Consider the following 22,021-nt stretch of genomic DNA (forward strand, 5'->3'; position numbering starts at 1 on the left):
GCGGACCAAAGAGAGGTGGAAAAAAAAAAAAAGAAACAAGTAGTCGAGGCGTTCGTGGAAACAGGAAGCAAAGAGGGAGAAAGCAGAGCGGAGGTTGTTGTTGTTGTTACCAAAAAAAAAAAAAAAAACTTCGGAAGGGAGCGCTCTGTCTTTTACTACCCCGTTAATTTGAGCTCTTTGGACCAACAGTGCAGCCGCGCTTGCGGTTGGCTAGATCGCGAGGACTTTCCGTCCGTTGCCTGGACACCGCTGAGTGAGGGAAGATCGCGCGCTTCGCGCCGAAGTGGACGGAGCAACGGCTACCTGATCAGGAGTCTCGTTTTATTTGCCCTCCCTGACCGTCCACCACACTGGAATGAACCCCAGCTTACTGTTTCTTTAATACTTTAAAGGCAGGGCGTGACATTACTCCTTTTAAACCGCGGCCTTAGTCGATTTTACTGGAGTATTTTGACGTTTGAAGAAGTCTTCAGTTCGTCTGACAGGAACGGTGCACGCGCAGGCAGCGTGAGCTAACGAGAGCTAGCGACTTAGCTGCTAATGTCAACTAACATGGAGGGAGAGGTGCATGTGTTACATAACAACCAAACGCAATTAAATCGCCGACTTCTGACACCCAGCAAGCACAGTAATGGACGTGATTTAATCTCCAAAGAATAAAACCGCCCATAGAGACATTTATTTGGGAGAGATGGAGTCCAACCCGCTGATCAGCGGTAAGTTTTATTCCACTTCAAGGAGGTTGGACATGGAGGAGTAATTGCATTCGAGTTTAATAAAGTGCTTGTTGTTAGTCAAATAAAGACATTCATTCACAACAAGCTCTGTTTTATTCACGGTTAATTTGTCCATGAGTTGGATGGTGGTTAATCCTGGTGTGAGCCAGAACGTTGTGTTCAAATCAACGTGATTGTCCAAAAAGTATTAAAGGGGTCATATACATTAGTGGCATTTACTCCTTACTTTGGTCAGGGTGGGTTAACAAAACCTGTTGGAAGCCATATGCACTTCAACTGTGTTTGAGTAACGTTACATGTTTTGAAATCCAAATGTCTGACAGTGTCTCACATGCCGCTCTTTCTGAATCAAATACAGTGTATATCAATGTTTGACTTGCGTGTTTATTTCTGTACTAACCAGAAAAAGATTTATAATATATTTTAGCAGAATTGCATTTGTTTCAATTGTTGTTGTATATTAAATATTTTGATATTGAGTATCAGAGCTGTCAAACAAGCTCGTGCCCTGTTGTATTTGTAAAGGTGCTATATATAAAACAAACGTATTACCTTATAGCTTTATTATTCGATTCCTTTTGTACAACAAGGCCTTTTTAATTACTCTGACAACTTTGATGCAAATGCATAAGAACTTGCTGCTTTCCAAACGTGCATTGAGCATGATTGTGCAATGTCAGCTTGTCTCTACTGTGTTTGTTTGTGTAAATAAAACCAGTGTCATCTTGATATTAACCAGCAGAAAGCATGTTAACCCAAGGAGACAGGGTGGGCACATTGAAGCTTCCAGAAACTGCAATGAAGCCCTACTTAAGACAAGAGTACATTTTTATTGGGGATTTGTTTGGTTTTTAGCACTGGATTAATTCTGCTCACATCACAGTCCTGTCTGACTCTCTCCTCCTTTCTGATGGCAATTCATTCATTGGCTATAAAGTCATCATGCAGCCTGAGAGCTCAAGATAATTGACTATTAAGCATTGAGGTCCCCGAACAGTCTTAAGGCAATAAGGCGGGGGAAACGGATCTGTGTTGTTCAGTGCCGGTTTTTATTTGCTTTTCTCAGATGTACAGGCTGATTTAAGAGGCATTAGACTAAGGCAAGCTGTGCAGTGTTAGTCCCTTGATTAGTCATGCTGGAGCTGTTCAGCTTGAATGTAACACTGCAAGGAAAATTTGGGAATAATCAAAGTGTAAATAAGACAAACGTGCATCTGATTATTTGGTTTTGGCACCACTAATGACATTTTTATCTTAAATACTACAGTGACCCTATAGTTAATTTTGCTATTAGATTTGGATGGTGGAATTTAGTAATGAAGGTGTAGATGTGTGGTTAAATCGACATAGCAGTATAGGTTTTTCAAGCTTCAATGTGTTATTGTGGTTTTGGGAAGATCCGAAGCAGTTTGTTTTACTGGCCTAAACAGTTCAGTAGTTAGTGCTTTATAATGTTTATACCATTATTTATTGTGTTGCTGCATTACAGAGGAGTTTCTCATGATGGTACTCATTCTTTTAAAGTGCCCCTTTTATGCTATTTTAAAGGGTCCTTATTTTGTTTTGGAGGTCTCCAATAGATTTATGCATCCAAGGTCAAAAAACACTTTAATTTCCTCATAATTTAAATTGCAGCATCACCTCATTTATTAAAGAGTCTGAAAACGGTTCGTTCGAAGATTCAGTCAGTAGATACCGAGAGCCTACTCTGCTCTGATTGGTCAGATGAATCAGTCGGTTGTGATTGGTTTACCACTTACAGCGAGTGTCAGAAATGAAATGCCCATTCCCATATCTGAATTTGATCTCCAGAGGCTTCCTCAGCACTTTATACACATTGATAGGAACTAGGGCTGGGCGATAAAACGATAACGATAATTATCGCGATATAATTTTTCTCGATAAAACGATATCAAGAGTTCGATAAATGTTCGATAATGTTTATGCGCCAAAAGCGGAACGAAACTCATTTGAACCGCACGCCACGCGGACCATTTATCCGCTCAGCTCAAAGTCCAAACCGCAGCGCGAGCTCACTAGAGCAGATGCGTTTAAAGGGATAGGCTAGTTCACTTTGAAATTAAATTTTGGTATGTTTTAGCTTACCTGAAGGGCATCCAAGATGTAGGTGTCTTTTTTTCCGCAGTAGTTTCAATTTTGATATTTTTAGGTCAAACCGTTCTTGTCTGACAGTAATATCATGCAGGTCTACGGTCACGGTCTCAAAGAGCATGTACAGAGTCCAAATTAAAACAATTCCCCATCATCCAAATTAAACAATTCCCCATCGTAAGTACACATTGATGGCCTAAGACACGAAACGAGCGGTTTGTGTGAGAAAACGAACAGTATTTATATCGTTTTTACCTCTTATAACACCACCACGTCCAAGTGATCTGAGGGCGCGGGCGCTTCCTGCTGTGTGACGTGTGCGCAGACTGGTGCACTGCATAGATATATACACTAGATGTCGCATTAAAGACATTCGTTCCAATGAACTGCCGTAGACAAGGCGACATCTAGTGTATATAGTCTGCGCACACGACACACACCAGGATGCGCTCGCGCCCTCAGATCACTTGGACGTGGCTGTGTTATAAGAGGTAAAAACGATATAAATACTGTTTGTTTTCTCACACAAACCGCTCGTTTCGTGTCTTAGGCCATCAATGTGTACTTACGATGGGGAATTGTTTAATTTGGATGATGGGGAATTGTTTCAATTTGGACTCTGTGCATGCTCTTTGAGACAGTGACCACAGACCTGCATTATAGGACTGACAGACAAGAACGGTTTGACCTAAAAATATCAAAATTGAAACTACTGCAGAAAAAAAGACACCTACATCTTGGATGCCCTTGAGGTAAGCTAAAAACATACCAAAATTTAATTTCAAAGTGAACTATCCCTTTAACTCTGATCGGTCTCTGTCACGAGATCCAGTGAGAAGCGCTTGAATTCAGCGAAGAACACACGTCTCCGTGATTTAAACCAGTTTAAAGGCAGATGAAACAGCGCTGACAAACAGGAGAAACACTGTGCGCAGAAGGCTTTTCCGTCTTCAAATTCCCATCATTTACCATGGATTTACTGTAACGTTAGCCTAGTAAAATTAAATGAACCATGAAATGTGGGATATACATATTGAATTGTATTATATTATTAATGTAGACGATGTATTAAAGGACTAACGGAATATAATTACAGTATTTAATAATGTATTTAGGCTACTTCTTTTCATACAAATACCATAGAAACCATAAAGTTACATTTTGCCATGATAGTGAGGTTATCATGATCTAAATACATGATACTGGATGACCAATGGTTAAGTTTAATAAAACTCAAACAGTCAGAATATTACATTTTACCAAATAAAAATTAGCACATGCAGAAACTAAGAAATTAATTGTCCAATAAAGATATTTATTTTGTTAAGGAAAAATGACAAATGTTTGAATGTTCTACCTCAGATTTGTGAAATGTTCACCAGTTTGGCAAGTGTTTGTCCTGATATGTTCTGACAATAAAGAGTAGTTTAAAACCACAATTAACGCTCTGGTTCTACAACTTTCACTTAGGAGCAAAAATCTGCCTTTAAACTTGAAAATAATAAAGATTTGAGCAAGATCGTGCAAGTGGATTCGCAGTGCTGAAAAACAGCGTTTTCTCGACGTGACGACAACACGAACTCTTCCAGTCTCAGCTACAACTACAGTGTTTGAGTGTCAAAGTAGATATTCACGGGCAGCCAATGAAGACCATGGACTGACGTTATGCAAATTTGAATAGGGACACTTTAAACAACTGGATTTGTTTTTTCAATGGCTGTTTATTTAGGGAAGTAACTAGATTAAAATTCTGATATGTTAAGTCTACTGTTTTCTAATCTATGCTATTTGCACTTTTTATTATAAGTCTAAACTTGAAAACTAAAACAAGTCATTCTTGTCAATGTCAAATCAATGTTGTGATGATTAAGTGAATTTAGACATCACAATATTATAAAGTACAGAATAAAATATTGGTAACTATCAATTTTGAGCTGAATATTTGATGAAAAATGTGGAGATGATAAATTCCGATCAAATAGGTGGGGATTCTTAAAGGCTCTTAAATATTTGTTGAAATTTAATGTCGTCTTTTCATGTTAAAATTATATAGCAGCTAAAGAAATCTAAATCTAAAATATACAATATTGACTAATACTATTTAGATAAATAATCTTGACAAATAACTGGTATGGTACAGATTGTCCATCTATAAAAAAAAAAAGCACTTTTTTTTCTTTGTGTTCATTTTACAGTATAGTTACACAAGCACTTTTTTATTGTATTTGTTTAGTACTTGGCGTAATTCTATATTTAACACATTTTTAATTGATCTATTCATATTTATTGCTTAAAACGAAAGTGATGTGTATTTAGACAAATCTTTCATGTAATATTTTATGGATGAATAACATTGAGTGCTATTCTTTTTCACCGTTATTGGTCAAATTAATTCGACTTTCAAGCCAATCTACATGTTCTCAATGCATAATTATTGTTTATATTTCTAGCAGGAACAATTACGAAAAGCAAAAAACTTATTTTTTGTTCCACTTTTTTGTCAGCCTGTATGGAAATGAGTAACTTCAGCAGTATTGCAATGAGATGTTGATTTGATTAGTAAGTGTAGATAATAGGCTAACAGGACAATATGACATTTAAATCCTGAAGGACAGCTTTGTAAAACGTACTCGGTTACTAATGTAACCTCGGTTCTCTCTAGAAGAGGGAACGAGTATTGCGTAAGGTTAGCTTACGCATCGGGAAAGTCTTCTTTCTTCGAGATCTGAAGCCAAAAAATTATCCTTAATTTTGTATACATTGTCAACGCAGTGCAGCAGCCGACAGACCTAGGCAGGCTGTATAAGCGTGCTCATTGGCTGCTCGGCGGCAACTGCTTAAGCCTATCGGTGAGCGCTCTGAACGCGGCAACCAATGAGGGCGCTTCGCGCCCTCTACACCCTTCTAACCGTCAGAATGGGTGTGGCCAGCGTGTATATATTCAGCGCTCATAGGCTAAAATTCTGGTTTTCGCAGTCTGAAGCGCAAAAGCTCGTGGCGCGACACGGCAGGTTACGCAATACTCGTTCCCTCTTCTAGAGAGAACCGAGGTTACATTAGTAACCGAGTACGTTCTCTTACGAGAGGTCTCTCGTATTGCGTAAGGTTAGCTTACGCATCGGGAACCCTTTGTCAACGCCGTGTGCGCCGAGCATCCAGCCCATGAATCCCAGGGAAACCGGGGAAAACACTCTGCTGGGAAATGTGGCCGGTCGGAGAGACGGGCCAGCGCAGTACAGGCACTTCATGCAGCATATGACATAGAGCGGCGCGGCCGGTCTATAAACATATAACAGTACAAACAGTAGGGCCGGCAGAGCGAGCCCATACAGTACATAAGCACTCATAAGGGTAGGAGAAAAACGACATAGTCGGTCTCACATGAAGGGAAAAATTCCCGCGCGACAGAGAATAATACGGGCGGCCAGCAGCGCGGGCCAGCACCGACAACAGCGCGTAACGGGAAATAGGAAACAGAGCGGATCAGCCGGTCTGAGTCAAACACTTCACCCTGAGTATAGTACCAGAATAGCGCCAGCATATGAACGTAGTCTGCACACGAGAAATGGGCAGAGCATACATGTCACTTATGCTGACACAGTATTTTTGCCTGTAGGGCAGGAACTTCCAGGTTATAAAACCTCACGAATGTTGACGGGGAGGCCCAGCCCGCCGCCATACAAATACCGTGATTAGAAATTCCGCTGGACCAGGCCCACGACGAGGCCATGCCTCTAGTGGAGTGGGCTCTGATGCCCAGAGGGCACTGCAGGTGTCTGGAGGCATAAGCTGCTGCTATCGCGTCCACTATCCACCTGGACAAGCTCTGTTTCGAGGCGGCAAGACCCTTGGTGCGTCCGCCGAAGGAAACAAAGAGCTGCTCTGAACGCCTGAAAGCGGCGGAGCGCGTGATGTAAACTCTCAGCGCCCGGACAGGGCATAGGAGGTTATCACTGTCCCCACTGTCGGATGCTGGCAGAGCCGAGAGGGACATAACTTGTGCCCTAAACGGGGTTCCAATCGCTTTGGGGATGCAACCGTGTCTCGGTCTGAGAATGACTTTCGAGTCATTCGGCCCGAACTCAAGACATGCAGGGCTAACAGATAGCGCGTGCAAATCACCCACTCGTTTGACTGAAGACAGAGCTATCAGAAAAACGGTTTTAAGCGACAGATACTTTAGATCCGCGGATTCAAGCGGTTCAAAGGGAAAAGCCTCTAGGGCCGCTAGGACCAAGGACAGATCCCACGAGGGAACCGAGGGGGGCCGCGGGGAATTCATCCGTCTAGCTCCTCTGAGGAAGCGGATAATGAGCTCATTCCTTCCCATTGCCCGGCCGCGCGTCGTCTCAGCGAACGCTGCAATAGCGGCCACATATACTTTGAGCGTGGAAGGGGATCTGCCCTTTTCCAACAGCTCTTGTAAGAAGGAGAGCACCCGCGGGACCCCGCATGCGCGCGGATCCAAGTTTTTAGTAGCGCACCATTTAGAAAACACCGACCATTTAGACGCGTAGAGCCGTCTCGTGGAGGGGGCTCTCGACTGTGTGATCGTGTTCACGACCCCTTCTGACAGGTCAACGGGTATCCGTTGATCACCCATGCATGCAGCGACCAGCGCTCTGGATGGGGATGCCAGATCGATCCACCGGCTTGGGAGAGGAGATCCTTTCTCACCGGGATCGGCCATGGGGGTGAGTGCGACAGCCTCACTAGCTCTGGGTACCAAGTTTGGTTTTCCCATCGCGGGGCTATAAGCAGCACTGAGTGGTGCGTTTCTCTGATCCTCGAAATGACCTGTGGCAACAGGGAGATCGGAGGAAAAGCATACAGCGGGAGGCTGGGCCATGTCTGGGACAGCGCGTCCTCGCTCTTCGAATAAAACTTCGGGCATTGAGCATTGTCTTTCGACGCGAAGAGGTCGATTTCCGCTCTGCCGAATAGGCACCAGAGAAACTGGACTGTCTGGGGGTGCAGAGACCATTCTCCCGGGGAAATGTTGTCCCTGGACAGTCTGTCTGGACCGACATTCAGGTGGCCCGGCACGTGCGCGGCTCTCAGCGAGCGCAGCGAGCGGTAAGCCCACACGAGAAGGCGTTCTGTCAGCCTGCACAGATTCCTGGATCTGACACCGCCCTGTCGGTTCACATAGGATACCACGGACGTGTTGTCCGAGCGGACTAGCACATGGTGATCCCGTATGAATGGGAGGAAGCGCCTGAGCGCGTTCTCGACCGCTATCATCTCCAAACAGTTTATGTGGAGGCATTTTTCCCGGTCTGACCACAGGCCAAAAGCCGGTTTGCCCTCGAACAGAGCGCCCCAGCCTGAGGTGGAAGCGTCCGTCGAGATAACTTTGCGGTGTGAGATAGCTCCCATTGTCACTCCCCGCTGGTACCAGTCGGCCGCTAACCAGGGCTTCAGAGCTGAAACGCAGCTCTGAGTCACTCTGATGCGGATACCGCCGGAAGCCCATGCTCTGTGAGGCACTCGGGCATTCAGCCAGCGTTGTAGCGGGCGCATTCGTAAAAGACCCAGCCGAAGCACTGCTGCGGCTGAGGCCATACAACCCAGTAACCTCTGAAATGTTTTGAGAGGTACGGTGCTGCCCGGCCGGAGGGACGCGGCCAGGCGTCGAATGCAGCGCGCGCGCTGTGTCGACAGGCGGGACGTGTACTGATATACCTGACCGTCGAAGGCGAATCTCAAGAATGGCCTGTGACGGGGTATTATCAGGATCTGAAAAGCACGCGTCTTTTAGATCGAGAGATATAAACCAGTCCCTCGGGCGAATTTGCGCGAGAATTTGTCTGGTTGTGAGCATTTTGAACGGTCTTCTCATAAGAGCCTTGTTCAAACGTCTCAGATCCAAAATTGGTCTGAGAGCTCCGTCCTTCTTGGGAACGAGGAAATAACGGCTGTAAAAGCCCGACTCGCTCATGGAAGGGGAAACCGGTTCTATAGCCCTTTTGCACAGAAGTGTAGCTATTTCTGCTCGAAGTAGATGTGCTACTTCCCCATTCACTCTGGTCTCGATACGCGCTTGAAAGCGCGGAGGGCGGCGAGCGAACTGCAGAGTATAGCCCTGTTTTACTGTGCTTAGCACCCGTTCTGATGCGCCTGGAATAGCTTCCCACGCTTTTGCGTGTGCAGCCAGGGGCAGAATGGCCTCCGGGCTCCGATCGCCGCGCATCGCGGGCTCGAGAGCTCGAAACGGAGGGGCGGGCGCGGCGCGCGCGCTCTTGGTGCTTAGATACGGCGGATCGCACGCAGCGATAGCTGGCCGTTTTACACACAGTGTCCCGGTGGCTTTAGACGGGGAACATAAAGTGTGAGGCGCGACGCGCGATGGCGGCGTCGGGGGCGAAAATGTTCGTTAGTATGTGTGAGCGCTCGAGGGCGGGCACAGGACTTACATTCAGGGGCGGGCGCGGCGCGCGCGCTCTTGGTGGTTAGATACGGCGGATCGCACGTAGCGATAGCTGGCCGTTTTACACACAGTGTCCCAGTGGCTTTGGACGGGGAACATATAGTGTGAGGCGCGACGCGCGATGTCGGCGTCGGGGCGAAAATGTTAGTTAGTATGTGTGAGCGCTCGAGGGCGGGCACAGGACTTACATTTAAAACATGACCGGTCGTGCGAGGCCGTGTGACAGAGCGGGCAGTGAGTAGGTGTGGGCACGGAGAAGTGGACACGTGACCTACTTTTAACACTAAAGCGGCTTTTGCCTGCTTCATGAGAGTGGGCTCTGTGAGAGACACGGGATGTATAGTGCTTGTGTACAGGGGTGAGCACAGAACGTGGGCACATTCACTGTACTAGAAACACATACGGCGTCAGCCGTGCAACCAGACATTATGCTCTTTTGAAATTTTTCTGGGTTGCCGTGAGAACGGCGGATGCGCGCAGGCGAGCGGGTAGATACCGGCTCGTTGACTGCGGGGTAAACAGCTGCAGTAGCCGTGGCAACGGGGACTGACAGAGCGTTAAGCTTCGACGGTGGTCCAGCCGCAGGGCTGCGGGATTTAACCGTCTTTTCTTCTCTCGTGTTTAGACGCTCAAAAATACTCGAGCACCCTGAGAAGGTGTGGTGCGAGAGGCGGGTTCGCTTTCTGTAAGAAAGACTGGCCGCGAGCTCGGAGAAGCAAGCAGCATAAATTTTTATCTTCCCCGAGAGCTGGGATCGAACGCGGATCTCTCGCATGAAAGCGTATGATTCTGCCACTGAGCCACAGGGGAAAACACATCAGCTTTCAGTTAGCGCGAGCATATAAAAAGCGACCTCATGTGTCGCGTCGGCGTTTGTTTGCAGGCGTGCGTGTGTTTAAAACAGGCTCGTTTACTGCAATAGTAATATTTCCAGTCGCCTGAGCTTAAGAGGGGACTGAGAAATGTGTGAGGATTGGCGGTTGTCCAGCCGTAGCGAGACTAACACACTCTCTTCTCTTTTCGCCGGTGAGTGAGGCGCGCACGCTGAACGCTGCTCGTGACCGTCCGCTTTGTCATCCCTTGAACGGCGCAATCTGCGCGGCCCAACGAGGGAGAGAGCGGGCTTGTTTTCTGTATGTAAGAAAAACTGGCCGCGAGCTCGGAGAAGCGAACAGCATAAACTTTAACTGCCGCGAGAGCGGGGATCGAACCCCGGTCTCTTAGTTTGACAGTCTAGGATTCCGCCACTGAGCCACAGGGGAGAATACATTAGTACTCGGTTAGCGTCATCATGTCTTGTGACGGCGTTTGCTTGCAGGCGAGCGTGTATTTATAACAGGCTCGTATACTGCAATAGTAACAATTCCAGTCGCCTGAACTTAAGAGGGGACTGAGAAATGTGTGAGAAATGGAGGTTATAGTCCAGGCCACGGCGGGACGAAAACACTCTGTTCCCCTTTCACCGGTGAGTGACGCGCGAGGACGGAGTAGCTTTCTTGTAACGTAAAGAGAGCTTCAAGACCGTCCGCTCCTGCCATCCCTTGTGAGCGGCGCAGTTTGCGCGGCTCGAACAGAGGGAGAGGAAACTCGCTCCGAGACCGTCCGCTCCTGCCATCCCTCGTGAGCGGCTCAGTTTGCGCGGCTCGAACAGAGGGAGAGGAAACTCGCTCCGAGACCGTCCGCTTCTGCCATCCCTTGTGAGCGGCGTAGTTGCACGGCTCGAACAGAGGGAGAGTACGGGTATCTATCACATTCGCCTCATCTCCTGACGCGGCGGCGGCGGCGCGGGCGAGAGCCGGCGGTTGAGCGGCCGGGAGGGAGAGGGCGAGAGAGAGCTCGAGGGAGAGGTTCCGGCGAGCTCCTCAGTCACAACAGTCTCCGGTGGTCGCTGCGAGCGGCGCTTCTTATTGCGCGGCCCGGCAGGGACAGGCGGAGCGACAGCTTGGTCGAAAGCTTCAAGTCGAGCCCGCAGGGTCGACATTGAAAGCTCTTCGCACTCGGAGAGTGCGGTGGCGGCGTGCCCGCGGCCCAGGCGGAGAGCGCAGAGAGGTGGCGGTCTCCGTTGCTGAGCGGGGCGCGGCACGAGCCGCAAAAACGAGGCGTTTTTACAAAAACGCCTCGTGCTCTTTTAGAGTACACACAGAAACAGTAATAATGTAAAGGATATGTCGCCGGATAGCGTAGCAGGCACGGATGGCTGAAGGCGGCGAAGACGGCCGGCTTCCTCAGGCGCTGTCCTAAGCTTGCTGGTCGCTGGTTTCAACGGCGGCGGCTCTCAAGATCCAGCGATGCGAAGAGCGTCGCTGAAGACAAGAAAATCAGAATTTTAGCCTATGAGCGCTGAATATATACACGCTGGCCACACCCATTCTGACGGTTAGAAGGGTGTAGAGGGCGCGAAGCGCCCTCATTGGTTGCCGCGTTCAGAGCGCTCACCGATAGGCTTAAGCAGTTGCCGCCGAGCAGCCAATGAGCACGCTTATACAGCCTGCCTAGGTCTGTCGGCTGCTGCACTGCGTTGACAATGTATACAAAATTAAGGATAATTTTTTGGCTTCAGATCTCGAAGAAAGAAGACTTTCCCGATGCGTAAGCTAACCTTACGCAATACGAGAGACCTCTCGTAAGAGAACCCTCTGTTTGCCTTGGTGTGTGCTTGCACAAGCTGCCCACAGGATATTCTTCTGGTGTTCCAGGCCTAGAATGGCACTGTTTATTGAAGACATTTTACTGTAAATGAAGGCACTCACTCAATCACTTACAGCTCATTTTAATGACATTTTAATTAATGGATGTGTTAATTAATGAGATTTTGTGTGCTGAGTTAAAATGTAAACGGTTCCCTTCGTTGTCATCAGCAATTCCCTGTGATTTATTTGGTTCAGTATGCTTAAAAGGTAGCGGGGTCTTTTATATTCCTTAGAAACTGTTGCTTAAATGCTTTTACCATGGTGATCGTTTCTAAGGTGTTGCTTATGAGTTACGTAAATGAAGGGGGGGAATGGTAATCGGGTTCATTTGCATTCTCAACATGTTCTTCCTGAACTTGTGATACACGTCCTCTGCTGACTGTAGCGCCATTAATTCATGCCTGTTTTCCCTCGATGTCACTGCAGATAAAATGTTCACTCTCCATTTACACTCATCTACTCAATCAACCATAAAAAATGCCTAAAGAAAGAGGATTTAATTTACTGTACTTAGTTAAATCCCAAAAGGCTGTTTTTTTCTTTTCTCTAACATGGCTGCAGTTCCAGAACATATTTACCATGACAATGAAATCTAGGTATTTTAGATGCAGTATTTTTCGCAACATAGCTAGTAAAACCAGTGCCTTTGTTTTTACAGCACATATGACTTTGATTGTGAGATATCGGCATATATTTCAGTAAAAAGTTAGTAATCACAGGTTGTTTTACATTTAGTTAGAACTAATTGCATTGTCCTTTGTAGTAGTCCCTTTTTCAAATCTTATGGTACTTAGCACTTACTTAGCACCCCTAAACTTTAAACAGTAGTTTACAAATACTGCCTGGCTAACATAGTGTGTTTTCTGTGCCCTATAGCGATGGATCCGTCCATTACATTGTGGCAGTTCCTGCTACACCTGCTGGAGGATCAGAGTCAGAAGCACCTGATCTCCTGGACGTCTGGGGACGGGGAGTTCAAACTGCTGGATGCTGAGGAGGTGGCCAGACTCTGGGGGCTTCGCAAGAACAAAACCAACATGAACTATGATAAACTAAGCAGGGCACTTCGTTACTACTATGACAAGGTATGCATAGGAATCACTATGACTGTGAATCAGGCATTTGGTCCGTTTCATTTGGCCCTATTCGGGGTGGTATGACCATAGATATCTTTGTTATTAAAAATAAGAAAAAAGCAAATTACAGACAATAGGACAAATACAATAAATAAACTCTTTTTTTATGTACAACAGATTTATTTAAGATGTACTAAGAAATGCTACAGGAATGGAATAAATGTAAAAAATAAAACACTGCATAGTCTTTACTGTATAAATGAAATATAAATTGATTCTTATTAGAGATACAAAAGTTCATTCAGTCAAGAGTAGTGAGTGCTTTTCTCTTTGTCTTTTGTTGTTTGATTAACATTAATGACACGGTAGCAGGTTTATTAAGCTGACCTAATGCACAGATCTAATAAACAGTCCTGACTCATATCTGGTTTTCGCCCAACTGTTTAAGTTCACTTAAGACAACCAACTGTGTTTAAGTGAATACTACACACATACTACAATACTACAATGTTTTGACATAACTATGTGCATCTGACCGTTCAATAAATCTCTTTATATCGTCGCCACAAGATATATCGTCATACCACCCAGCCCTAGACCTAATAATAATTTTAGTTTATAAGAAATGAATACTTTTATTGATTAAAAATGCCTGATTCACAGGGCTCAATATCTCTTGAGCAGTAAATCAGCATATTAGAATGATTTCTGAAGGATCATGTGACAATGAAGGCTGGATAAATGATGCTGGAAATTCAGCTTTACTTTCACAGGAATAAATTGCATTTTAAAATATATTCAAATAAAAAAGATATTTTAAATTGTAATAATATTTCACAATAGTACTGTTTATATACAGTATGTACTGTATTTTCGATCAAATATATGCTGTATTAATGTGCATAAGAGACTCCTTTCAAAAACCTTAATGACCCCAAACTTTTGAACAGTATAATAGCCTGTATATTTTATATATTAATTTAATGATTGCAAATGAGATTAAATAAATGGAATTAAACATTAAATTGACATTATTTACTCAAAAATCATTAATTTCACCCATTTAATCAGCCTGGACAATATTTCAATCTTTCACTATTATTTTCCCATGAATAAATGATACATTTCTGGAATTTTGTATTGTATGACCACAATAAAAAAGATTTAAAAAACACACTAAAGATAAGAGGAAGGATTAATATAAGGTGAATATTATTATTGCTATCATACTCCCACAGAATATTATTAAGAAAGTTAGCGGCCAGAAGTTCGTCTACAAGTTTGTGACCTATCCAGACCCCAACACTGCTGATGGTCTGAGAGGGCCTGAGGATTCACAGAGGGCCACTGCGGGAGAGAAATTGGAGCTGTCCATTCAGACCAAACCTCTAGGTGCTGCTAACAGCACCAGCCCGTGTCTCTCCAAGAGCCTGCAGGTTCAGCGCTCCTCCCCCAGCTCGGTGCAACGCAGCTCCCGCAACGATTACATGAAGTCTGGTCTCTACTCTACTTTCACCATCCAGTCCTTGCAGTCACCCTGCAAAAGCACTTCGAAATTCATCAAAACAGAGAACGTCTTGATTGACGGCAGCCCCAAACCTGCCCCTCTGGACAACACAGTGCATGAGGTCAGATTTATTCTGGATTTCATGTTTTTGTCTCTGTTCTGATGCCACAAGTTATTAGTTAAACGAGTCATCAACGGGTTGTAAAATCTTGTGAGGCACATCAGGTATTTGATTCACAGTGATTGTGTATGTGTATGTTGCAGATACGAATGTGTCAGACAGAAGGGCAGCAGGGAACTATTCAGGCCCAGTCGACTGTGGAGAGCAGCAGTCTGCAGGTGATAGTGACCCACTCCTCCCCATGTGCTACACCCGCTCTCAGCCCCCAGACACCCTCTGGCTCAGCCACTGCAACCACAGTAAGAATGGCTTGTTTTGGGCAAAATCGTCAGTCTTTGATTGCCTTGTGTGACATGTTTACAGTCGTGCTAATTATAATTGCAGTGAATCTCAGCCTCTGACGAAGTTCTGATAGTGTCAGAAATTGCATTGCATTCATGCAAGCCCTTTTCCCAATTAATAAAATCAAGTCCCACACAAAAAAATTGTTTGTGACAGTTGAAAATGTCACAGTTTGGATGTAAAAGACTTACAAACTAGTTTTTATCCATTGCTCATTGAAGCACTCATTGTAGCTTCCTGGTCAACATGACATTATTAGGCAGATTTATAAAAGATTATGCATTATGATTCGTGGAAAATGCCTAAATGTCAGCTAATCAGCATGCAATCCAACACCCATGATAAATACTGTTGTTATTATTAAGACATCTGTGCATAAAAACACTGTTTTAAATTAATCTATCCATCCATCCCACAGAATGCTCAAGCACAGAAGAGCCAGAGTTTGGGTGACCCACCACAGATCTACTTGTCCGATCCCAGCTCTCTGACCTCGCTAATTCCTCTGGCTCATGGCGAATGTGTTGTCAACCCCTCTCAGCCTGTGTTTGTGGTCATAAAGCCGCCTTCTGTCGGGCTGCCCAAAGAGTCTAATCTCCCGCATGAGGAAGACTTGCTGGATATTGTCAATCTGGATGAAAAAACAGATGTTGAGGTGAACAGACATGTCACAGTCATTTAGGAATTATTCTGTGTGTTTGGTTGGAATGAAATGCAAGAGTAATTTATTTATTTTATTTGCCATACTCAGTCGGTGTCCACAGTGCCTGTCCCTGGAGATACAGATGCCCCAATCCCTGTGGATTCCCCGTCACCCTGCGTGGAGCCAGTGGTGGTTGGAGAAGGGGAAGTGGAAGAGAATCCTGAGTTACCTGGTTAGTCAAAAGTTCTGGTTGATTAAATGTTCTGGTTAATTCTGGTTTGTTAAAAAGAGCTCAGAATACCTGGTGATATTCAAAGCAGCTGTCTGATCTAGTTTTTAGGGATACTACATTTACAAATTCAAAGTGAATATATTTATTTTTGTAACTGGTTGCTCATTCCTTAGTGTTTTAGTCTCAGTTATAAAAGTGACATAAAAAAAACTCTATATTAATACTTCAAGTGGCTTGGCAGCTGCAAACAGCCTAGTGTTAAGCTAATTAATTGCTGTTTTTGAAAGAAGTCTCTTGTGCTCACCAAGTCTAACTTTTTTGATCAAAAATAGATCAAAAAACAGAAATATTGTAAAATATTATGACAATTTAAAATAACTGTTTTCTAATTTAATATATTTAAAAATGTAATTTATTCCTGTGATGACGAAGCTGAATTTTCAGCATCATTACTCCTGTCCTCAGTGTCACATGATCGTTCAGAAATCATTTAAATATGCAGATTGGATTGCTTAAGAAAGATTTCTTATTATTATCAATGTTAAAAACAGTTACCATGATAAATGTATCATGTTTGAAAGAGCAGCATTTATTTGAAACAGAAATCTTTTGTATAATACATTTTTTACTGTCACTTTTGATCAATTCAATGCATCGGTTTCCTTTAAAAAAAACAAACTCTTAGTAGTGTATATTGGTGGAAGAATTTATTGTGATTAGTTCTTTATCAAATGTATATATCTTTTATCGTATTGCTGATTCCGCATTTTTATAAAAACAATGAACAACTTCAAGGAATGCTTTACAGTTATTCAACATAGTTATAGGTCAACAAAGACCGCAGTGTTTAAAAACCAATTGCCAATTTCAGCCCTTCATTCAAAACTGTTTTCAGAGGACACCAATACTTCATCAGCCTCCCTCTCAGAGAGCATGCAGGAAGTCCAGCCTCCTAAATCAAAGAAGCCACGTGTGCTGGAGCTGCCATCCTCGTCTACACTGCTGCCTATTGGACTCTCACTGGATAAGGTCAATGCAGCGGTGAACAGCCTGCTGGCCTCTGGCAGTGCCACAAACACCTTAACACCCACAGTCATCACCTCCCATTCCCTGGTGAGCCATCCAGTTCATTATTATGGTTGTTTAAAAACGTGCTTACATGTAAATGTACATTTTTTAATGCATTTAATTGAGTTAACAAATTTAAATTCATTTGCACTATTTGATGGAATTTAATTAGTGCTGCTTGCAATAGCATTGTTAAGATGAAACCCACATGAACATTTCAGAAAATATAAAAATAGTTATTTAAGCATTTGACAGTCCTGATTTCAACACAATGCCCTCTTTTACCACATACAAGGCACAAAGAGATGACTTTTAAATGATTGATCACAAAGCTTTAGCATTATATTAGTCTTTCAATGGAATTGTGTTTTAAGAGCTAGATCTTTGTGATACCTTTTATAATTATCAGCAATATCTTGTTTTGTTTTTTGTTGGATGCAACAATAGCATTTGCGTGGTATGAATGAATGCTTCACATGTACCAAGCTCTTACTCACAGTCTGTATGTGATTTAAACAAAGCCAGAGAGATACGAATGCTTGTGTTACCAGATAACCAAGAACAAAAGAGATACAGCACAATGACCTTGGAAAATGGTTCATACACTCACACACACACAACCACTTCAAATCTCTCTCTCACTTAGACTCCAGTGCTGTTGACACCGAGTCCGCTGCCATCAACCATTCACTTCTGGAGCACGCTCAGTCCTATCGCTCCACGCAGCCCTGCCAAGCTCTCCTTCCAGGTGAGACTTCCTGTCCACACAGTTTCTGTCCACAGCATGGCAGCAGCACACCATCTGTCTCCTCACACTCCCTCGGCTCATCGCATGGCTGAGAATTTACTCTCTGCCCACTCCATTCATCATAACCATCAAATGCATCACAACATATGACATATTTTCTAAACTTTTCTAATTGTCATGATACCGATATCTTATTTACACATTTAGTTCACACTTTTATCCAAAGCTACTTGCAATAGAGATACATACGCACTGTCACAGAGCCTGCAATATTCATAGCATACAATGGCAGGTTCATTAGAAATCTGGATTAGGAAACGAGCTGGAGCAGAGGAGAAATGCAGAGAACCAAAAGATGACCCCCCCCAAATATTCTTGTGATCATTTTTTTATGCTGAAATACAAGGAAATTAATGTCACTACATCAGTGGTTCTCAAAGTGTGGGGGTGGGGGGAGAAAAAGATGGAAAAAAACAGCCGTGGCAACCGCTTCAGCGGACGGCATCACTAGTTGTTTTTTGTGAACTCTCCGCTCCCCTGCCGTTTTCTGGCTGGAAGACATACGAGAAGCTGAGCTTGTGAGGCGGCCGATTATGTATTGTTCATGCAACACCACATCACTGGAATTTTTTATTTAGTTCTGGTCTCATAATCTCTCTTATTTTTATATTTTTTAATGTTTCAACAGCGACACAAAGTGAAACAGTTGCAGGTGTTTTTCACTGCAGTTCTTTCCACAAAAAAAAAAAACTTTTTAGTGAAATTATTTGGTAGTCAGAAGTGGGGTTGGGCCCCCGATTTTATAAAAGTCTAAAGGGGGGGGGTGTCACCAAAAAAACTCTGAGAACCACTGCATTACATGGAGGATTTTTTGGATGATAAATGGTTCTGTAAATTCTGAATGGATGAGAAAAGTTTCAAGCTGTTGTAAGTTAGCCAGCGATTCCCACACTTATGACTATTTGAATTATGTATTGTTTATATTATTGTTTACAATAAAATACAATAAAACTAACCTACAATTAGGCTAATGAACTTTTATTATTACTACTAATGATAATAATAACAGTTCATCACTCTTAATTGTCGATTACAGTTTTATTATTATTATTATTTAATTATAATAAATGTCATTGTTACTGAATTTGGTGTCTTATCACATTTCTGTTGCCCCCTTTTTTAAATTATTTCATTAAATTAATTTATTATTATTACTATCATTATCAATAACTAATAATAACAATGAATATAATTATTTATTAGTAAATACTATTACTGTCTTTTATCATATTGCTCCCATTTAAAAAGAAATGACATAACCTTAAATAAGGCTCTGCATTGTAGTGATCACACCATGTAGTGGATGTCAAATCTAGTGTGCTTAATTTTATGAAGGCTTTGGTTTTATTGGACTCTTGCTCAGAAAAACATGTGAGCATCCTCTGCTGGACAATAGCAGCAGTGCAGAGTTTTGAAGGTTTACACGCTGCTAGTTTTACAGGAACAGGGCCATTAAACCCAACCCTACGTCAACTAGTTTTGCATTTTTATTATAGTCTCTTTAATATTGTCCAGTTTAATTAGTGATTAGATGTTCCAATGTAAATGTATTACTGTAATGCATGCATTCATTTATACTGAAAATGAGTAAAAATGATTGATAGCAAGCCATGAATGCAGTACATTAAAAAGTGTCTTTTAATAGAGTCAAGCTTAAATCCTAATTAATACCGTGCTGTTATTCTTGCAGTTCCCCTCCAACGGAAGCAATCAGATCCAGATCCCGGCACTGAGCGTGGACGGGCTATCCACACCTGTCGTTCTCTCCCCTGGACCACAGAAACCTTGACTTGACTTGATTTAATTCATTTGTCTCTTGCCGTGGTGATTGGCTCACTCCCCAGCCAATAAGACGCTGAGGACGACCAATGAAAGATGAGACACTCCATGACAAGTTCTGCTTCGAGTTGGGCGGAGCCTCTGCTCCAATGACGACTCGACAAGAGGAGTGCGCTCTCAGCTGTCCTCTACGATTGGTTGACAGAGCAGAAAGCTTCTGGGCTTCATGGTGGTATTTCATAGACTATTTGCTCTTTTGTTTTTCCCTTTGCCTTTTATATGATCATCAACGGTTATTTATTTATTTTTGATGTTTCTTGGTGCATCATATGATGTGCATTCCGGAATGCTCAGATTGTGAATTTGGAACTCTGAGATCTCACTTTATTTTTTGATTTCTCACCATAACATTACGAGTTATGGACCAGACGAGGTAACCTCTGATTGAATCAAGGCATGAAATGCCATTGACAGACGGAGCATTGCTTTCTCAAAAACTTCTTTCTTTTTGTGAAAATAGAAAGCATGCATTTGAAATCTGACAGATTAAAGTGCAAGATTATTTTTTCTTTGCCATTACAAAGACACAAATCAGTTTTTAAAAGGATATGACACACTGTTGTTTTAAACATTTTGTGTTTTTCCATGGACAAAGGAGTCCATTTTGCTAAAGAGGCATTGAAAATGCCAGAGGAATGTCACGGCCATTCCCGGGACTTGAAGAGGTGGAACCAGGGAGGAAAGGACACAAAAGAGATTCAGAATGATATCAAGATCTGGAATGTGTCAATCTTTTTCTTCAACAAAATCATTCCTTTATTTCAAAATGTCCTTCTTGTAAATATAAGTTGCACCCATTCCAAGATTTGACAGATTCAATTTTTTGTTCTCACTTTCCTGTTTTTGTTGTTGGTTTTTTAATATTTCTTTTCAAGGAGCCCTTTCTCTGGCAAAGCAGGCAAAGGTTTCAGAAGTGTCATGGTGAAGCGTTGCAGTTTCATGCTTCTTTTTTTGTTTTTTGCTTTTTGCTTTTTTTTAAGGAAAATGCCAGAGGAGACCAAAGACCAGCTGTTTATATACAATCCATCTTTGCATCTCTATCCTCTTTTCTCATTCGTTTCACATTTTCTCAGTCTCTTTCTCACGCTGAGTTTCTATTTTTACTCTGCCACATCAAAGGGCTATAAGAACCTTCACACAACCAAAACGCTCTCTTGTTCTGACACTGTATATAACTGATACATCGACTGGCCAGCTATAAGTGTGAAACTCAATAAGCGTTGTAAATAGTCAAAGTAATTTATGCAGCTGCTTTTGATATGGTTAGTAGTTTTGTGCGGCCTGCCTCTAATGCTATGTTCGTCTGATGTGTTAAAATCACACTCACGGTTGTTACCTCAAAGCTGTCAAGAGCTCGACGCGTCAAAGCAGGCACGCAAATACATTGCGACTCTTTCCTACTGACACACAAAGCCAACGATTATTTGCATATTTCCTAGCGCCTGTAGTTTGTGTATGAAGCTCAAGTTTCCTGTGGGGAAATCATGGTGGTTATATATAGCGTTCTACAGGAAGCTGTAGTCAGTGTTTATGGACAGTAACTGCCTCCACGCCACGCAGCCTTTTCTGTCGTTTAATTTGACCTTAGTTACAGCATAACATACTTCTTTTCAATTAAAAAAACAACATTTGGGTGGTCAGTGTCTTTCAGCTCTTTAATTTGGTGCTTTTGTTGTTTTATATCTGCGTAATTGTAATCAATTCGGGAGGATTTTCTCGTAGCATGCTGCAATTGCCTACACGTGTCACCTCTCAGTCCTCAGATTGTTCTCTTTTTTGCATTTTGTGCAACTCATGAGTGAGTTTGTTAAGTGCGGAACCAATGCGAACCGTTCTAATCTCAGTGAATGACTGTTTGTTAATATAAAGCTTTTGAGAAAGGCCTTGAAGATCAGCTTTCGGCGGGCTATGATGTGTACAGATGATGTCACGGGCGCCACATTGAAGTCGACACATTGAATGTTCAGTTCGAGGAGGCATTTCGGGAGTCGCCGCCTCACGTGTTAAGCACAGCGACCTGCTATATCAGCTTAAATGTGATCAGATTCACACAAAACTAATTGACTTTCATTGGTGAGTTACTTGTGGTTCTTTTACGCCATGCATTGGGCAAAATAATAAGCCTGCAATATCAGATAACTCACTGTGATGATGAATTTAGTGATTTGCGACCCCATTGGTGATCTTTAATGCAGTGTGGTGAGTCTGCATACCGCTTCCAGCCGTCTCTCAAGCTTGTCTGGATTTCTGGGATTGTTTGTGCCTCTGAATGTCTGTGCAGCTATGCTCTGTAATGCACTGCGAATGCGTTTTAACAGCTGGTGTCTTTGAGCTAGACTCCTCCTCTTTCCCCTGCTATGATGCTGTCGTTACCTTTACCGTAGATCAGCACAGTGACAGCACACTTCCCCGAATC

The 22,021-nt window shown here is 43.2% G+C and overlaps 1 protein-coding gene across 1 annotated transcript; it reads left to right on the forward strand.

The window, feature by feature from the left end:
* The first annotated feature begins 37 nt into the window (after window positions 1–37).
* On the forward strand, window positions 38–21,661 carry elk1 (ETS transcription factor ELK1). Its single transcript, XM_079897154.1, has 9 exons — window positions 38–716; window positions 12,846–13,054; window positions 14,284–14,673; window positions 14,817–14,972; window positions 15,434–15,670; window positions 15,767–15,890; window positions 16,786–17,003; window positions 17,605–17,706; window positions 19,457–21,661. The coding sequence occupies exons 1-9, from the start codon at window positions 692–694 to the stop codon at window positions 19,553–19,555; spliced, it is 1,560 nt and encodes a 519-aa protein (XP_079753280.1). The 5' UTR covers window positions 38–691; the 3' UTR covers window positions 19,556–21,661.
* Window positions 21,662–22,021: the final 360 nt, after the last annotated feature.

This window comes from Squalius cephalus, assembly GCF_949319135.1.
Source record: "Squalius cephalus genome assembly, chromosome: 16".
NCBI lineage: Eukaryota > Metazoa > Chordata > Actinopteri > Cypriniformes > Leuciscidae > Squalius > Squalius cephalus.